General features: G+C 41.8%; 1 protein-coding gene across 8 annotated transcripts in view; it reads right to left on the bottom strand.

Annotated features, from left to right (window-relative positions):
- Window positions 1–9,407, bottom strand: part of magi1b (membrane associated guanylate kinase, WW and PDZ domain containing 1b) — a 131,139-nt gene extending 121,732 nt beyond the window's left edge. For 4 of the 8 annotated variants that reach the window (XM_051414443.1, XM_051414445.1, XM_051414446.1 and 1 more), the window contains exon 1: window positions 8,575–9,407. In XM_051414443.1, the coding sequence (XP_051270403.1) occupies window positions 8,575–8,872 (298 nt within the window). In that variant the 5' untranslated portion in view covers window positions 8,873–9,407. The remainder of the gene's footprint in view (window positions 1–8,574) is intronic. The other 4 variants (XM_051414447.1, XM_051414444.1, XM_051414448.1 and 1 more) reach the window with 1 other exon arrangement.
- Window positions 9,408–14,096: the final 4,689 nt, after the last annotated feature.

Genomic DNA, 14,096 nt, shown 5'->3' with positions numbered 1-14,096 from the left:
GTGCTGCCAAGGCAATCAAAGCAAAGGACCCATCACAGAGCTGAGCTATGCCTTTTAAAGTCTGTTTGCAACCACTTAAGGAATGGGTCAGATCAAATTTGAGAGATTTAGAGCATCATATTGTTCTGTGTGTCCAATCATGTTAGGGCCACACGATCTTTCTCAATCAGCCATTGAACAGGTGTTGATAAAGTATTAGGTCTGCCTCCATTCTTAGTGTTTTGCCCCCAGAAAAAGCTCTTACAAGAATCTATTTACCCAAATTGAGGTACTTTTGGAGACAAGACACCAAAATCTGAATTAACTCTGCATGCAGTGTTCTTCCTTCTCAAGTTCCATTTCAGAGCCCATACCAAAAGTAAAGAATCCTTTATGTGTGGTTGCCAACATATATTGAATCATTCAGCGTGTGTACCACTAAGTTGAAGAGGCATTAAACAACTGGAAGTAATATATTTGAATGTGAGTGGCACAGGGATCTGGGGTGATCCAGTCACACAGTGCGTGCCCAGCTCAGGGCAGCCCAGGGGACAGACAGCTGATGCACAGTCATCACGCAGAGCCACGCTCTCTGATATCAGATAGTTGCAATAGCTGTAAGACACGGACACTTGGCCCTTAACTGCTAACCGGTTAATACTGAACGCCCATCAGTGCTGGGAGGCCACCTGCGAAGCTGATGACACAACCATATCTCCCCTGTCATCATAAGAGATTACCGAAGCCATTTGGTGTCCTGAAGGTTTCCACAGCACACACATGCTTTCTCAATCAAGGCTGCTTCAGTGCTGGTCACCACCCCGCAGGCTGACATTTCCAGATGGGAGAACTGCAGGCACCTTTTTAACAGTGTACTCATCATCTATTTGCCCACTATTTAAACGAGAGCATGTACAACAACATTGCAAACAACATTTTAAGTGACAGCATAGCAGGTTCCTGAATTAATAATTCCTGATACATCACTGTTGTTTTCTCAGAGATATTAAAGAAACTGTTAAATATTGTTGGGAAATACACATTAACTTTTGTACATAAAGTTAAGTGTGAAAATGACAGTTCACCATTTAACGAGGGATTATGCGCCAGACTATTTCTTGGCCATGAGCAGTGACTTCCTAGAGTCTCCGCCGGTTGCCTGGCAACTGCTCTGAGGCCAATAGTCCTAGTAAAATATCAAATTTGTGTTTTTATTCTTTTTTTCCGTATAGAACGAGATAAAGTGTGTTAATTGGTGAGCTTTACCTGCGCTGGTGCAGTGGATTGTGTTAACTTTGGACAGAGCCAGGCTACCTTCCACCACATCCAGTCTTTATGCCAAGCTAAGCTAGCTGGCTCCAGCTAAATATTTACTATACAGACATGAGAATATTAGTTATTTCATCTATCTCTCAGAGAGAAAGTGAATAGGCATGTTTCCCAAAATGTCAAACCATCAACAGATAGTTCAAGACATATATCAGTGGTCAACCCCAAATCTAAACACACGTTACCAACACGTCTTCCTTACTTCAAATCAGCAAATTATTTCTCCCATAATCCACCACACTCGCCCCTCACCGTGACTACCACCCACATTAAGCTGTCTTCAATGCTTTGCCACACACTGTCATCCATAACTGCTGTGAAGTGACCTGTTGGACGGTTCTTTTCATTAGGAGACTCAAGCAGGAAAAGGACGGGGTGGGGGATTCAGTCAGAATGGGCTGCCGCCTTAATAAGAGCCATCACAATTCCCATATTCAGACGACAATGAGTGCGGAGAGAATAGATGAAGACTTGAGAGGGGAGAGATGAAGAGAGCAGACAAGATGAATAGAGTGAGGGAAGATGAGGAGGAGGAGGAGGAATAAGGCAGTGTGGTTCAGCAAGGCATTGTTGTGTGCCGCATAATTGCCACTGCAGGAAGACCCCGGGAGTTTGGGCCTGTGTGTGCGTGTGTGCGTGCGTGTGTGCTCACTGCCACAGACAAACAGACAGACTCGTGCCTAAATCCTCTTAATCAGGGCGAGACTGTTCTCTAAACCTGCAGATTCTCCATTGTTTTGTCTGCGTGTGCACATGAGTGTGCGTGGGTAAGCTTCCCAAAGACTTTACATTAATGGGATTTGTGTAAACAGACCCCACGGCCTAGACCAGAGCGTAATTAAAGGTAAAGAAAAGAAGGAAGCAGACTTGGCAAGAAATTCCTTCATGTCTCAAGGAACCTGAGAGATAAAAGCATGGACTTTCTGGGTGCAACCACAAGTAGAAAGATAATAAGCTGACGATTAGCTTTAACAACAACAAATTAACACCATGTAAGCTTCCAAGTGTCTTTTCACTAGCTTGTATCTCAAGTAAAATATGCTGCAACGTGATATTACAGAAGCATCGAGTGGAGCTAAAAATGCCCAAGCACTTAACAGTGTTTCTTTCTGCAGAAGTAAGAAGACGTCCCTGCTGAATTAAAAAAAAAAAAAAAACTTGTAAAAACTTCAGCTTTACAAGAGATTTGAAGCATTTTTCTTGGGCACATCCACTTGCTACTGGGACTAGTCTCAGCCATATTAATAATGCCCACAGCCACTATCAATCCCATCATTTAGCTTCCTGGTCGTGCCTGCTGGAGGCCAAACCACATCTCATCTGAGTTTAACAGAAGCAGAGCTGACGGAAAGACTCGGCGAAGTGACAGTAACAGAACAGGAGATGTGAATGACTGCTGGAGAGGTTGAACATTTTTAAGCAACTGGAACAACACACATATTTCCAGGATCTTAATGCTTCATAGAAACCTTGTGATTAAAAAGTTCACCTGCTCTGAGGTTGGGTGCTTCTTTTGCTGAGCATCATCGTGCCTCCCAGCTGAGGGATTATGCTAACCAAGCAGTCGGATTGACAGTGTGAAAATAAGTGAAGGCCTTTCCAGTAGCTTTGTCAACTCATCCTACACTTTGGCTAGGTTAACACTTACCTTAGAACCAAAGCAGCCTGATACTAAGCTTTTTGCTTAGGGCTTTAATTTCCCTGTGTCCTGACACCCATAAGGAGCTCAGCATTTCATGGTTTGACGGATTGAAAAAAAAAAAAAAAAGAAGCTAAGAGCGGTTAAATGACTCAGTGCTACAAATCCTAAGGAACTGACCACTGAGAGAAGAGAGGGATGACAAATTTCCTTAGAACTGTTTAGAAATCATCTCTTCACCCACTTCCTTAATAATAGATTTTCTTTTAAAAAAGGTGCCATAGATCTATGCAAGGCTTCGATTTTCAGTGCAGACCATACTAATGGTAACTGAAAAACATCAATTCATTATGTCATGTAGTCAACTACTGTTTAAAAGATCTAATAAACTGTTACTGCGAGGTCCTGATGTTCCTCGGTAATCAGGGCTCTCTCTTCATGAACTTTGCTCAAGCGTGTCTAAATCTAGAGGCATTCCTCAGAAATATACACTCCTCTACTGTGCACATATACAACTTAAGGACACTGGATAAGAGCAGTCTTCAAAGGAAAACGAAAGAAGACTGCCCCGCCGCCTCCCCCGCCGCCTCCCCCACCCTACTAAACTCACCATCGTAAATTAGTTTGCCTTTCTCTTCCCCTGACGGAGTGTGTAACAGCAAGCGCCAAGTGTGACCAATTTCCATTCACACTCAATACAACAGCCCATGCCTGAGCTAATTAGGAAGAGAAAGACGATCCTTCAGCAAACAAGAGAAAATACTGCGCACGTGTGCATATGTGCCTCTTTAGTGGGATTACAAAAAGCGCTGCATTAGTGAGACATCATTTCATGGCCTGTTTAGTCAGTAACTGAGTGTCCCTCCACTGTATTTAAATCCAGAGCTTAAGCTGAGCACCGACACACATAAAGCTCAAAGTAGGCACGATGCTTATACTGTACGCATATGACTCCTTTCTCTCACTCTCCCATACCCACACACTCACACACACACACACACTCACATAAATATAAACACACACCCTCAAATTGAAGCCAGAGATCTTTCCTAAAGCCAGGCTACGAGGGAGGAAGTGAAGTCGTTCCACCACTGTCAGAGAATACAAAGGTGGAAGAACGGCTGGGGCGAGGAGGAGCGGTGTCCAACTTCCTGCTGAGAGAAAGGAAATAAACACTTCCATATGCAAACCCTGCCAGGAACACTCGCACATACACACAGAGCCTGGAGTCCATGCAGTGACACTGTGTTGTACATTTGAGCAGGAGGGCCCTAGTTAGCAACACACACCGCCGTATGAAAGGCAGAATATTTTCTGCTTCCAGAAATTTATAGCTAGTAAGGCCTTGTTCATCACACCAGCTCCAGAATATAATGCAGCTTGGAGAGAAATACACTCCTCCTAAGCTGCAGTGCCTTGATTCCTGTGATTGGTCTGGGAGAGCGACGGTTTGTTTTACGTGAAGAGGATTCAGATTTGGCGTGTGTGAGAGTGCGGTAACATAAAGCAAATCCTGCTGACCAAAATCAACCCAGACGCTCCTGCCTGGGGAAATCCATGAACCCTGGGCCACTGTGCCATTTTTCAGGTCCAGAAAACACATGCACATTTCATACATGCTTATTTGATTTACAGTCCTTGTGAGGACCTTTGACGGCTACAATCCCTTGCCCTCGATATCACCAACACCCGAAACCTTGGCCATCTTTCTGTTCACATGCAAAATACAGTATTAACACACCGGACATGTGTACTAACACCAGAGAGAGCATGACACTAATCTGCTCTCAATCTGAAACCTCTCTGTTGTGACTGTGTGTGTACAAGCATGTGTTTGTGCGTGTTATCCACAGTGTGACCCAGTGACTGTTTTGCATATGTGAAGCAGTAGGTCAGCTTCTCATGAAGATTATCCATAAAGAAGGTCCGGGGGCTTTATCAGATTGACAAGTTTTATTATAATGTGACTTTCTGTTTGCAAACACCGCTTTCTGTCTTTGCATTATATTTCTGTCTGAGTATTAAACATAAAGCTGCATTAGGACATCAGGGTCAGTAGCGGTTTGCTTAAAAGGGTGAGGAGTGACAGTGCATGTCTGTGTTTGTGTGCAATAGTCCATAATTACATAATCCAGTTATTTTCCCACAGCTTCTTCCCAATCAATACACAGTGAAGTGGACTCCTCGTAGCAGGGTGTTCTGCAGTAAATATGTATGTGTGTGTATGTAGTGCTTTTTCACAGACACCCAAAGCAAACATTACAATCTCTGCAGCAAAACTCTTATCAGCTCAGACTAGAAATGCGTGTGTGTGTGCATGTGTGTGTGTGTGTGTGTGTGTGTGCACACGCTAACAGGTCTGAATAGAGTGCAGAAGGTCCCGACCTAATGTTTTTCCACATGCCTTTTTATACAGTTGGCAACAAGAGCTTTGTGAGTATCAGCGAGCTTAGACACTGCAGCAGTACCTCTCAACACATCTCAGTTGATTAAAGTGAGAAAATGGCACAAGCTCTGGGTAAAATTAGGTCACTTCGATTTTACAGATGGCCCTTGTTGCCAAGCATATTTTCCCAATTAAGGCTGATTAGGGAGGGAAATTCCCAGACAGCGTCAATTATTAAAAACTTTAAATGGAATCTGATCATGTGATGTTGATGGCAGTGACACCTGACGTCCCCAGATTGGTCCTGGAAAAAAAAGGGGGAGCTGGGAGCCCTGAGACTTCTGATTGGCTCAAAGTAAGAAGTGAGTTCCCTGTTGCTGTCTAAAGTCATCACAAACTGCAGAAAGAATGAAGGGTTGCATAATCAACACTGGCTGACGCTACAGAAAGATATCCACCACTTGGCACTGTGATTTGTTTACTGCTGCTTTCCCCTGCAGCAAGAGTAATCAGAATACACTACCCCTGCAGTTACTGAATGGGAGGAGGCAGAGTACCAGCAACGCCCGCAACAATTTAGAATCACCTGGAAACTAGAAAGCAGTACTTAACTCAAGTGCCTGCTGCGCATGAACAAAAATAGAGATATTAGGAAAATTCAAATGAAGACCAGCACTTTCAAGCTGAATTCAAGCATCTACGCCTCTTTGATTCAACCACACAGGTGTTTTCACTTATTTTGCCTGATTAGAGGACCTCCTCTCAGGACTGTGTGGGAGTTCACAGACCTCTCCCTAACTGTCCTGTGTTGTAGCACTAGTCAGGACGGGACCTCTCACACCCTTATCACACTTATTAGGCCTTTTGAACAAAAGCCATTTTGACCAGTCACACTAGGAGACGCACAAGTGTCAACAATAAACTGAATGACAGTCCTGGTGTTTCACATGCTTGCTCTGACATGTGACACTGGAATAGAAGAGAGCCATTAGTTAATGTTATCGGTAACACCTGTGCCATTCCTGCTATGAAACTGTCGGCTGTGAAAATGGCTTACTGAATTTGGTGAAGTCACATAACCAGCATAGCCCCGCCCATATCCAACCTAAACAGAGGTCTAATTAGGCAATAAGGAAAGACACCTGTGTTCAGGACCTTTAAAAGGTCCAGTGTGTGACATTTAGGAGGATCTATTGGCAGAAATGGAAAATAATATTCATAGGTATATTTTCATTAGTGTATAATCACTTAAAAATAGTAGATAGATAAATAGAGTAGTTATCTTAGAATGAGCTGTTTTTTATCTACAGACGCCATGGGTCGCCTTCCATGGAGTACACCATGTTAAACCGCCATGTTTCTACAGGTGCCCAGAAGGGACAGCCCAAACACTGGCTCTAGATTGGGGCGTTCACATGATTTGCTAAATATTAAATTAAATCCTACACACAGGACCTTTAAATTAGATTACATTGATTTACTTACTTTGGTTTGTTCTATTTGTTCTTTGATTTTTAAAACACAAAGTTACATTAAAGTTGCTACATGCTGAATATTTCTTTTAGATAAATTGGACAAAATGTAGCTATTGAGAGTCAAAAGTCTGAAGCCTTCAATACAAAAACTACAGTAGGTTAACAAACCTTCAGAGAGGAGGAACTGCTGTAAAGGCACTGTGTTTAATTTAGTTTGTTTGCACTTCAGAGCACACAACTGCTCAGCACGACTGTAAACAAATTAAACCTAGGTATATACGTCTATGGCCTCTGGTATACCTCTGGGATTGTCAGAGCTCGACCATGTTTTCCATTAGCCCCGATGCTCCTCATCCCACACAGGGTATTTACACATTCAGTTGAAGGTTTTCTCCTTCACACATTGATACAGATACTTCACCAACTTATCACAGAGTGCATTTGTTCAAAGGCTGTATTGGACAAGATTCCACTCTTTACTCACTGGAAGAACTAGTGCATTCATCCATATTAGTGCCGAAGACATTTTTCTTCTATCTCCCAAATATAATATGGTGGCAAACAATGTGATATGCAGGTAGATGTCACATTGTACATGGAGAGCCTTTAAAAAACCGTGGTGCCACTTCTGCACAGGCCCAGCCTATATTGCTGCCAGCAGTCACAGGTTATAAATATGTGAAATTGTCCTTGAAGAGTTGCTGCTCTCTTTGTCTGTCTCTACAGGAAGTTAGCGTGGCCCAGGCAGGCTCCGAGCATCCCCTCAGCAGTCTGCTTTGCCATGCTGGGAGCCTGTCAGAGTGGCTCACTGTCAAACTGCCCAGCCCCGCTGAGTCAAGCTGACCATGAACTAGCCAGACCAGCCACACTGGCCTGATGTTAGGTGTCTGATGTTCACATTCTTGTTAGGTGCTAGAGAAGTGTTGCCAGTCTAGCCTGTTTGAGGACTCAACAGATAGATAAAGTCATAACAGGCGCAGCCACAAAAGACACAGGCCAACTGAGACTTTGCTTGTTTAGTAGATTACCTACGTCAATGAGGGGTGACTTCTTTATTTCATACAATGTGTCTGGTGTACTGAACATTTAGGGAAAACTGACCTTCTCCCATGTGGTTGCATATCATATCTTATGGTGTCACTTGGTGTTTCTACATGAAGTGAAAGTTTTGCCTAATTATAATAGCTTATTTCAGGAGTTGACTGTATTGTTCACCATATGAAGGGGCAGTAAACTAAAATGACACAAACAGACACATTATTTAGAATCTTTTTAAACATGTGAATAAGTTAAAGGGGTTGGAAAGGAGACTGAAGCTGTTTATGTGTGAAGCTAGGTATATTGTTTCCACCACCCCCAAAAAAAAAAAATACACGCCAAACTCCATTCAAAAATCTGTCAATTTAAGGGGGCTTGGCTCATCGACAGGTGTAGCATGACTTCCTGACGTTTTGGCAGCCAAATCAGTTCAGTAACACAATTTTCACCTGGCAGAACATATTATAACATATTACCAACTCCACACTACTCATCTCTGGAAGCAAAGCCAATTTGGAGACACGTTTTAACTTTGATCAACTTTTGATTGATGTTGTACCTTTTATGGGGGCCGAATTAAAGGGTGCATCCTTCTGTTTCGATACAAGGCTTGGCATACATTTTCCAACCCCTGTCACCTTTCAGGACACTGGACCACTGTAAAGGGCAGAAGTTTGAACGGAGTTTTGCGTGTGCTGCTGCCTCTCTCTCCCCCCCAATGTCCTTACCTTGCCTGACAGTTTTCAACCTGACGGGACCTTTGCAGTTCTTTATTACTGTCTGAATGTCATACAAGGGTAATCCGGAAATCGAGAGGTTCTCCACCTCCAGCAGCAGTTCCCCTTCAGTTAAGTTTCCACTTTTGTAAAGCACGACATCCTCGTTAACTTGCCCGATGTAGGCGAACTCTCCGTTCTCCGCGCCGCCGCGCAGTGCCACATTCAAGTCACCACGGGCATTTTTAGAGACGGAGCACTCGTTCACTCTGGAGGTCCAGTGGTTTTTCTTTAGCACGGGTTTGGACATTGTGAACAGTTTAAGAGCCGACACCAAAACAGTCTGGCTCTGCCACTGGGATGCGAAATAGTCACGGCAGAAATGCCTCTCAGAAAGTAGACTTGTATCCGAGTGAAGCGCAGCAAACTTTCTTTCTCTTCCACAGAAACATGAGTGCCTCTGACAGTGTTGTCCCGCCGCTCTCTCTGGGTGACAAATCAAGCCATTCCCGTGTGCTCTGAACTTGCTCCTACTGTGTGTGTGTTGCTTTCATCATTTTCTTAACATCCCTGCAGTTTAATCCTCCTTTATCGGTGTCATCTCACATCTGCCACGGTCCCACTCACGTCTCGTGTCCACTTATTAAATCCTCTGAGTTGTTCTCATAAACTCACTCTAAATGGCTGTTTTCTTTTCTTTTGTCCAGTTAACAGCGAGTCCACTCTCTTCTCTCCGTATCCAACCGTAAGACTTTCTCGGTGGTTGAGACGGTGCTCGGTCCGTTGAACCAGGTACGACGCTCTCGTGCACTCTGGGCTCTGCTGTGGCTCTGGGAGTGTGTTGCTGTTCGTGCTGCATTCAAGTGCTGCAGGAAAGTTTCTGATGGGTTCACATGAACGAGCCAACGACCATGTCAATATGTGACAATAGATACAAGTGAAATGTTCCGTAATCCCTGACGTGTGATCGCATTGTGTGTGATCAAGCAACATATAATATTTATACATCTTTTTATTTTCATTTATAAACTTACTTTGGTTTTTTTTTTTTTTATCAAAATTTCACTTCAGTCCAAACTGAGACTAATAATACAAATTTTTATTTAGCCATGTTTTGAATCATATACATTTACACGGTATTTGGCTGAATGACAGCCTATACGGTACTTAAAAAACCCAACATAGATTCTTAAACGCTCAGACAACAATAAATAACCAATCCATCAATAGAATTGTATATTATAATCACTATATTTGATGTAATTTTATTATTATTATTATTATCTCACTTTTTTTTCACACCGCTGCCTACATGATAAAGGAACACTCTTTTTTTAGAGCAACTGCCAGAATAGTGCAACATTTCCATGGTATTGAGTTGGGACAAAATTATAAAGATTTGAATATCGGAGCCCTCAAAGAGCACTTGAAGGCAGCAATATTACAATGAGCGCATGCGTGCTGTTCAGAACAGAGATGCCTGACTTGCCTGCACCTTTTACATAAAAGAGTCCCTACAGTAAATACTGGTGTCATTTTGTCATTATTTCATTCAATTCAAGCTATTCAATTTAAATACAAATCTTATTCAAATTAACTTATTAAATATAAAATGTATTGTCAGATGTTCCTATTGCAAATATTTGCTTCTCTGTGGAGATTTTTGTCAAGTAATTGTCATTATTTGAGCTGCTACTCAAGTTAAGTGAGTTATTCACTCAACAGACTTGTTATGATGATTCTGACTGACATGCTTATTTGATAATGACCTAGTCAACCACGGGTTATAATTGTGATCCTGCCTTTCAGGATTCCTGCATTTCAGGTTAGACAGGCAGCACACCATGTTTTCATGTGCGGGTGAAACCTATTCTTGCCTGCTCCTAAGTGTGCGTTTGTGTGTATGTATGTGTTTGTCCCTGATACAGAAAGATACAGACATTTCGACAGAATTAGTTGTATCCCTTACATCATATTTTGTGAATGAAACAAGCTTCAGTAGGCTTTGCTTCTTTTTCCCAGAGATACAATTTCAGATTTTAATGGAGGAAAACTTGGCAACATTATCAGTCTCATAAAAAAATCTGATCATCCTTAATTACCACAGATTCTTGCTTTCTCTACACTTTACGATGGGGGCAATACCTGTAAAGCATGTTTATTATCCAACAAATAATAAAGCGTAACAATTATATAGATAGACAGTGGCCTAAGACAGCAGGGATGAATACACTGCTTGATGGGATCAGATGGGCCAGGCCTCTCACCTAGGGAACAGTAGATGAGCTTTTCCCAACCTAAAAATAACAGTGAAAGTACTCTTGGTCTCTTGGGAGTAAAAACCATTGGCCTGGATGGGAAGGGAAATAGCAAGTGCACTTTTAAGCTGAAAAGGTACAACTTTCCCTTATCTCCATCCTTTATCAAGTGTTCATCCATCAAATGCATGTTTAATATGTATACAGTTCATTGCACTTCCCTCCAAGGGCAATTTTCTTTGCAGGCAATTGATGAACAATAAACGAGATATAGAAAAGTACTTAAAACATAACGCAAGACACAAGCTTCGTAAATTATGAACATCTTTATTCATCTACAGAGCACCCTTAAACTAAACAGCAGTAACACTGCACTTCTAACTATCCTATAAAAAATACATCAACCGGAGGCAAGCTATTAAAAAGTACAAGAAACAAAAGAGTTCCTTAGCCTGTGTGAGCTATCCTTCAGTGGTGTGAACCGTCTGATAAAAGGGAATACATATCTCAGTAACTGTCATAACATTTTATTCATGGTCCCCAGATGATGAATCATATTGGTTGGATTGGCTTTTTTTCTTGTGCCACCAGCAGGTCACAGTTTTCATATAATAAGTGAAATATCTTAACATCTACTTGAGGACTTTGCACACATTACATAGACATAGCTAGCCAGATCATTGTGAGCATGTTAGCGTTCTAATGTTAAAATTCAGTCCCTCAAATGGCCACTTGAGGCTGGCTACAGAAGTGAGTCAATCTCCATAAGGTCTGTATTAAAATGCCCAGCATTACAGTAGAAATTAACGGTTTTGTTCTCACTGCCTAAACTACCCATTCATTTCAACGATCGAGTAAACTGTTAGTCGGTGAGAACAGTTGTAGCAGATGCAGTGACCTTTGCTGGGACCAAACACAGACATTGTCAGAAGTCAGGTAATTTACAGTGGCTCCTACCAGGACTAGATACCACGGGTTCAGGCAGGGACAGGAGAGGCATAAAGGGAGAGAAGTGAGTTAGGCGAGAGCTGATTTGGAAGCAACTGTTAACGTTATATCATCCATTGCATCGCTAAGTCAGTAAGTATTTGTTTTTGTGTAGCTGGAAGTTATTTATTCTGTGTTTTGAACAACAAGACTTGCGTGATGTTATACTGTGTTGAAATGTTGAAATAAATTGACCAAATGTTCAGTCTCATTGCTGGTTGTTCCAACCACTTTTTCCAACCACTTTTTCCGATATAATTTAACAGGTGTCTGTTGTTTGACAACTAGTTAACTTTTGGCTTTAACCAGCAACTACCAGTCGTCTAGGAAAATCTTTAGTCGAAGACAGCCCTAGGATTTTTATATAACTCAACCGTCATTTAAATTTTATTGAAGCTTAAAGTTATGCATAATTAAGAGCATGGCCGCTTTGAGGGATAGTTGGATCCAGTCTGCCTCAGCTCTACCCACGCTCCACGTCTTTGCCATTTTTGGATTAGCTGGGAGCCGGTGGAGTCAGGACTGCCAAGATGGCGATGGCCAGAGCCGACTACATTGAGCTTCACATTGGCTATGTCCATTTTTAAATATACAATATATCTTGTTTTTTAATTCCTGTACCTGGGAGTGGGTAAATTCTGCTCCTGGTCTGGGATCACTGATAAAGATATTAGAAGTTCTACCTTGACTGACTCACAGGAATAGACTAATTACATATTTCCAGCAGTTTTCTCTGGTTTAATACATAAACGTAATATAAGTTTTATTCTCCAAGTAATGAATTCCACTGTTACTGGCTTGAGGGCTGATAAGAAGCAAAGGGTAGAGGACTTTTAGACTTGAAGACTGGGTTTTTAATGCGTGTGTGTTTGAATATGTATATGTGCCAGTCACTTCCATCGTGACCTCTAGTGGAGGGGGGTCATCCAGCTCCTCTGCCAGCTTCCTGTCACACAGTGTCATCCAAATCAGATCGACAGAGGAAGACACACTGCCACAGGCCCAAAATTTCCTATTCCCTTTCCACCCATCCATCCGTCTGTATGTGTCAACATTTTCTTGCTAGCATTTGCTGCCTCCCTAAATTTCACTGTCATGTTCTCAGGCACACATTAATGAATGCAAATATCTGCATGTGCATTCAGTAAATATGCACACAGCCTCAGCTGCATGTTGTGTTTTATCCACATGAATCAACCAGATTGCATGCAATACTACAATCACGACATGGTCCACAGCATGTAGTGGATGTTGACGTTACAATCAAAATGCTGTCTTTTTACGACCATGCATAGTTTATATGTAATATATCTATGGTCACATATGTAATATTATATGGCACTACAGGATCTACATATTAAAGACCAACAGAATATGTAATAAATGTCAGCATCAATTTTAAAGACTAATATAGAAAAGTCAGGACCCTGTCGTGCATTAAAGCAGGGCTTTCACATTATCACTTTCTGCCATGGTGCTGCTGTGTTATGACAGCATATGTAATGAGGAAGACTTGGATAAGAATGGTTTGTTTATCATAAACTATTATTAGCCACCATTTCCATTCACTCTGCCTGATGTGCCTGGTGGCACCGCTGACAAGTAATGACAGAGTGAACTTAATGGCCAACAGTAATAATGTAGCCTTCAAATCTGACAGCTGCGCTCGGATGACTTTGGTGCTACACCCTGGCAGTCCTCCACCATTAGTAGCTTTCATGACGTACGCAGTGGCTGAGCCATCCATCACTTCTGATTTCAAGTTTTGGAATGGGATGTTAACATTATAGACACATCACCTTCAGTATTTACAAGTAGTTAAGAGCCTACTTGTGATGTACTTTCACCATTAGTCCAGTGGAAGATTTTCAAAATACACTGGGACACACTTGGTTGAAGAAGTCACCTCGTCACTCACACAAATACGTGACTGTATCGCTGTAGCTCACATGATTTTATGTTTTATTTTTTACCAGGGATGTCAAAATCAGGTATTGGGTCTGATGCTGTGTGTGCACATGTTCTCATAATGGTCATCATAAAATTACTCCAATAATGCAGCCGATACCACTTTAACAGGAGCGTGACATTACGTAACCTCGCGATAGTTGAGCAGGTAGGTAGAGGAAAAGCAATTTCAGCAGTTTGGAGACATTTAAAACAACTTTTATATTTGGTCTGAAAAAAGTAATATTGGTGCATCCATCATTTTCACATAAATTATGATAAAGTACATGAAACAAAAAAATAACAACAATAATTAAGGAGCTCATTGAGTAATGAAGTATT

Source organism: Dicentrarchus labrax, unplaced genomic scaffold (assembly GCF_905237075.1).
Source record: "Dicentrarchus labrax unplaced genomic scaffold, dlabrax2021, whole genome shotgun sequence".
NCBI classification, from domain to species: domain Eukaryota; kingdom Metazoa; phylum Chordata; class Actinopteri; family Moronidae; genus Dicentrarchus; species Dicentrarchus labrax.
The sequence above is the reverse complement of the archived record's forward strand: the minus strand, read 5'-3'. Positions and strand labels throughout refer to the sequence as shown.